Source organism: Manihot esculenta, chromosome 4 (assembly GCF_001659605.2).
Source record: "Manihot esculenta cultivar AM560-2 chromosome 4, M.esculenta_v8, whole genome shotgun sequence".
NCBI lineage: Eukaryota > Viridiplantae > Streptophyta > Magnoliopsida > Malpighiales > Euphorbiaceae > Manihot > Manihot esculenta.
Genome location: NC_035164.2, coordinates 23206852 through 23210379, shown reverse-complemented (window position 1 = coordinate 23210379; position 3528 = coordinate 23206852). Strand labels below are relative to the sequence as shown.

The following is a 3528-nucleotide window of genomic DNA, read 5'->3' as shown; positions in this document are numbered from 1 at the left end:
TAGTCTGTTGGCTTTCAAATGCAATAACATTTATATTGATAAAAAAAATATAAGAAGGATGAAAAAAATTAAATTATATTAAAAAATATTTTAATATATTTTCAAAATTAATAAATTAACAAATGAATTTTTTAAATTATACATATTAAAATATAAATTATTTTTAAAACTATAAAAATTAAAGCCTAATTTTATTAAATTAAATAGTAATTTCTCCTAAATTTAAACTTAAACCGGTTGAGCTATTTTAAAAAAAAAAAATACTTACCTGAATCTCAATTCACTATAAATTTAAAAAAATTTTAAAATATAAATAAGTAAATCAATTAATAACAAAAATAATGGAAGTCACCTCAATATGTGTTAGAGTTTATCGTAGACGAGTTAAAAATTTCCACTAAAAAAAAAAAACAAATAAAAAATGAAAAGGCGCAAGCGGCAATCCACCACTAGTTTTTTGCCCAAAATCTCATTACATGAAAAAACAAGGAGACTGAGCTGAGCTGTGAGCTCCACATATTCCCTCTCTATCCATGGCTGCACTCTTTTCTTCCAGCTCTCTCCACTCTTTCTCCTCTCTTTTTCCTTCTTCTTCTTCTTCTTCTTCTTCTCTTTATTCTTGCTCGTTTCCATGTACTCATTTTCTCCCACAGACACTCCCATCGAAGCCAGAAATCGTCACTCCAACCCGTTTCTGCTGTAGCCGTAGATCACTCCTTAACCGTCCCCCGAATCTCGTTCTCCACCCTTTTTTCTTGCTTACTGGCTTTGAAAGGCCTTTGGATACTCAAACTGCTCTTGCCATTGTAAGCGTCGTCGCTGCCATTGCTCTTTCTCTCTACTTGGGCCTCAAGGTAATAATTCCCAATTTCCCTTTCTTCGCTAATCTGAAGCTTTGCCCTTTGTTTGGATACTTAATTGTGAAGGGGAAATGAAGAGAAAGAACAGAACAGAAGTTTAATTTATTCATTCTCACCATTTTGAAAGAAATGTTTTGGTTAAATTCAAAAGTTCTCCTTCTCTCTTTATTTCTCTTCTTTTCCCTCCTCTTTTCTCTTCTTTTCTCTCAAACAATGGAAGGTTGGAAAATTAAATTTATTTTCAATTCTCTTGGCTGCATTTCCCTCGATCCAAATAAAACATTAGATTTTTCAAGTTTTCCCTTTCTGGATATTGCAGGGAGATCCTGTGCCTTGTGATCGGTGCGCGGGAAATGGTAATCTCTCTTCTAGTTTCGGTTTTGTTGTTAAAGCTGAATTGGAACTTTCCACTACATTTTTTTTAAAACTTTTAATGTGAAGGTTTGACGCAGTGAAACTAAGTGAAGAATCATGCAACTAAGGTAAAAACTAGAAAATGGTGTTCATAAGTTTTGTATGCATAATCATGATACCATAAAATTAAAATGTATTTGGAATAATGAAATAAGAATTAATTCCATTTATTGTGAAATTACATAGCTAATTATTGGTTGGCTGAAGGCCTTTTATTTCCTTGTTCTTAGTTTATGGATAATGTGCTGTAATTCCTGTTAAATTTTGGTATGGTTGTACTGGAGAACCCTGCTTAAGATGATTACTGGATGCTGTCAAAGGTGGATGACTATCCTTTTACAGGACCTGATTTGCTTAACACTGGTTGTGCATTTGATATATACTTTATGTGGGATGGTATGCAATATTGTTTTTCATGCTACTAAAATGATGAATTAGAAATCGGTTGGTACTATTAATTGCTATCTGCCTTGATGTTTATAAACTGATTTTTTTTTCTTGCACTTCCCTTCCAAGATTTTGCCAATTTTTTTATTTGTCCAACAATTCTTGCATAATCTCGGGAGGGTTTGATAAATCTAGATTGTGCATCTCTATGATATAGAATTAAGATATGCATTCTGTTCCCAGACTCTTTTTCTGGGGCTGCTCTGTGTGGGATTGAGTGGGAGATGAAGGAGACTTGTTGTTTCTTCTTGCTTATAGATTTTCATCGTTGCAGCTCAGTGACCAATTATTAATACTGGAAACTCCCATAACTTAGTAGTCTAACTCATGCATTGGGTTGCTTCCTGAAAGTAAACCAATTTGAGTGCATTATTGGAGTCTTGATTATTGCTGAGATAACAACTAAATTGTTTGTATATAAATTGGTTTTCCTGTTATCAGAGTTTCAACTTGCTTTGTATTTTATTAGGATTATGCCATTTATACTCGTCAGTACCATTCATTTCTATATCTTGTTGTGTAGAAACAATTGATTGTAACTGTACTCTGTGTTGATAGGCGGCACAAAATGTGTGTTTTGCAACGATGGCAAGATGAAGCAAGAAACAGGGTTGGTAGATTGTAGGGTGTGCAAAGGTGCAGGTACTATTTCCAAGTTCAAAATTTCAAAAAGCGGTTGTGGGCACCAAGGGTGTATTTTGATTCTTGATAATGATTGATTTACCGTATCGAATTTTATGCAAATTATGTAATCAGTTTACGCTTCCTACATGATTTTTAACAACTCTTTGTTTTTTCTTGTTTAAAACATGTTTATACAGTATATCATCACTGTCCTATTTTCTGCTGTGGTTGCCATTTTTTTTTATTTATTATAAAGTTGATTTTGCATGGCTAGGTACTGCATTCATATTTATTGAATCAAAATGTAACAATTTTAACTCTACATGTAGATTCCAACTAAAATAAAAATAGAAATAAGAAGAACTTGGAACTTGATATTAACTTGTCCTTGATTATTATGTTAGTTATAAGTGATTTCTCAGTTTTAAGTTCTAACTTTTCTGCCCTTTGACATATTTGACTGAAGTATTGAAATTATCTATGCTTTCCGTTTCCAATATTCTTGTTCTGTGCTTGTAGGATTGATACTCTGTAGAAAGTGCGGGGGTTCTGGATATTCCAGACGCCTATGAGCTTGAGTTCAGCACATATTTTTGACCCATAGACAAATTTCCAGAGGATTCAGTTCTTTTCCCCAGGTCCTTATCTTGTTTTCCTCCTATTTATTCTGTAAATCATTTCCCTTCTCTTGTATCCAACAACTGGTGTAATTATAGTCAACTGTGAATGACAGAAAATGTAAAACTGATTCTAATGCAGCTTTTCTTCGCATTTAGGCATTAATTCAATTTTTAAATCCATCTCCAGCTGGCCGGATAATTCTCCAATACAATAAGATCTTTGAGTTTCTTCCTTTGTTCAGTTTCTTCTTCCAATGGAGAAGTAAATTTGAAAGATTGATTACTTTGGCTTTGTGGGAAATTTATCACTTAGTGTGTGCTAGAAAATTTTCCTGGTATATGCAAATTAAGGTCACTGCAAATTGTTCTGGTGTTAGTTGGAAGACATCTTGCTTCATGTTCATGGATGTAAAATAAATGTTTGATGCAGAATAAGAATTTTTCACCCTTCTCAAAAAAATCCTTGCTTAACTTATTTATCCTTAATCAAACAACGCTTCAGGTTGGAAACTGATCTAATCATAATTGGATCAATTCTAGATTGTTTAAAGGTGGTTTTGTGT

General features: G+C 33.0%; 1 protein-coding gene across 1 annotated transcript; it reads left to right on the top strand.

The window, feature by feature from the left end:
• The first annotated feature begins 454 nt into the window (after positions 1-454).
• Positions 455-3145, top strand: LOC110613110. Its single transcript, XM_021754061.2, has 4 exons — positions 455-854; positions 1180-1216; positions 2280-2363; positions 2865-3145. Exons 1-4 carry the CDS (start codon positions 534-536, stop codon positions 2915-2917), a joined length of 495 nt encoding a protein of 164 aa, XP_021609753.1. The 5' UTR covers positions 455-533; the 3' UTR covers positions 2918-3145.
• The last annotated feature ends 383 nt before the right edge of the window (positions 3146-3528 follow it).

Bases quoted from the DNA above. Each gene is read 5' to 3' on its own strand.
- LOC110613110 (XM_021754061.2), top strand. From the start codon at position 534: ATGGCTGCACTCTTTTCTTCCAGCTCTCTCCACTCTTTCTCCTCTCTT. The intron at 1,217-2,279 runs GTAATCTCTCTT...CTGTGTTGATAG, and splicing joins TGATCGGTGCGCGGGAAATG to GCGGCACAAAATGTGTGTTT. The intron at 2,364-2,864 runs GTACTATTTCCA...CTGTGCTTGTAG, and splicing joins TAGGGTGTGCAAAGGTGCAG to GATTGATACTCTGTAGAAAG.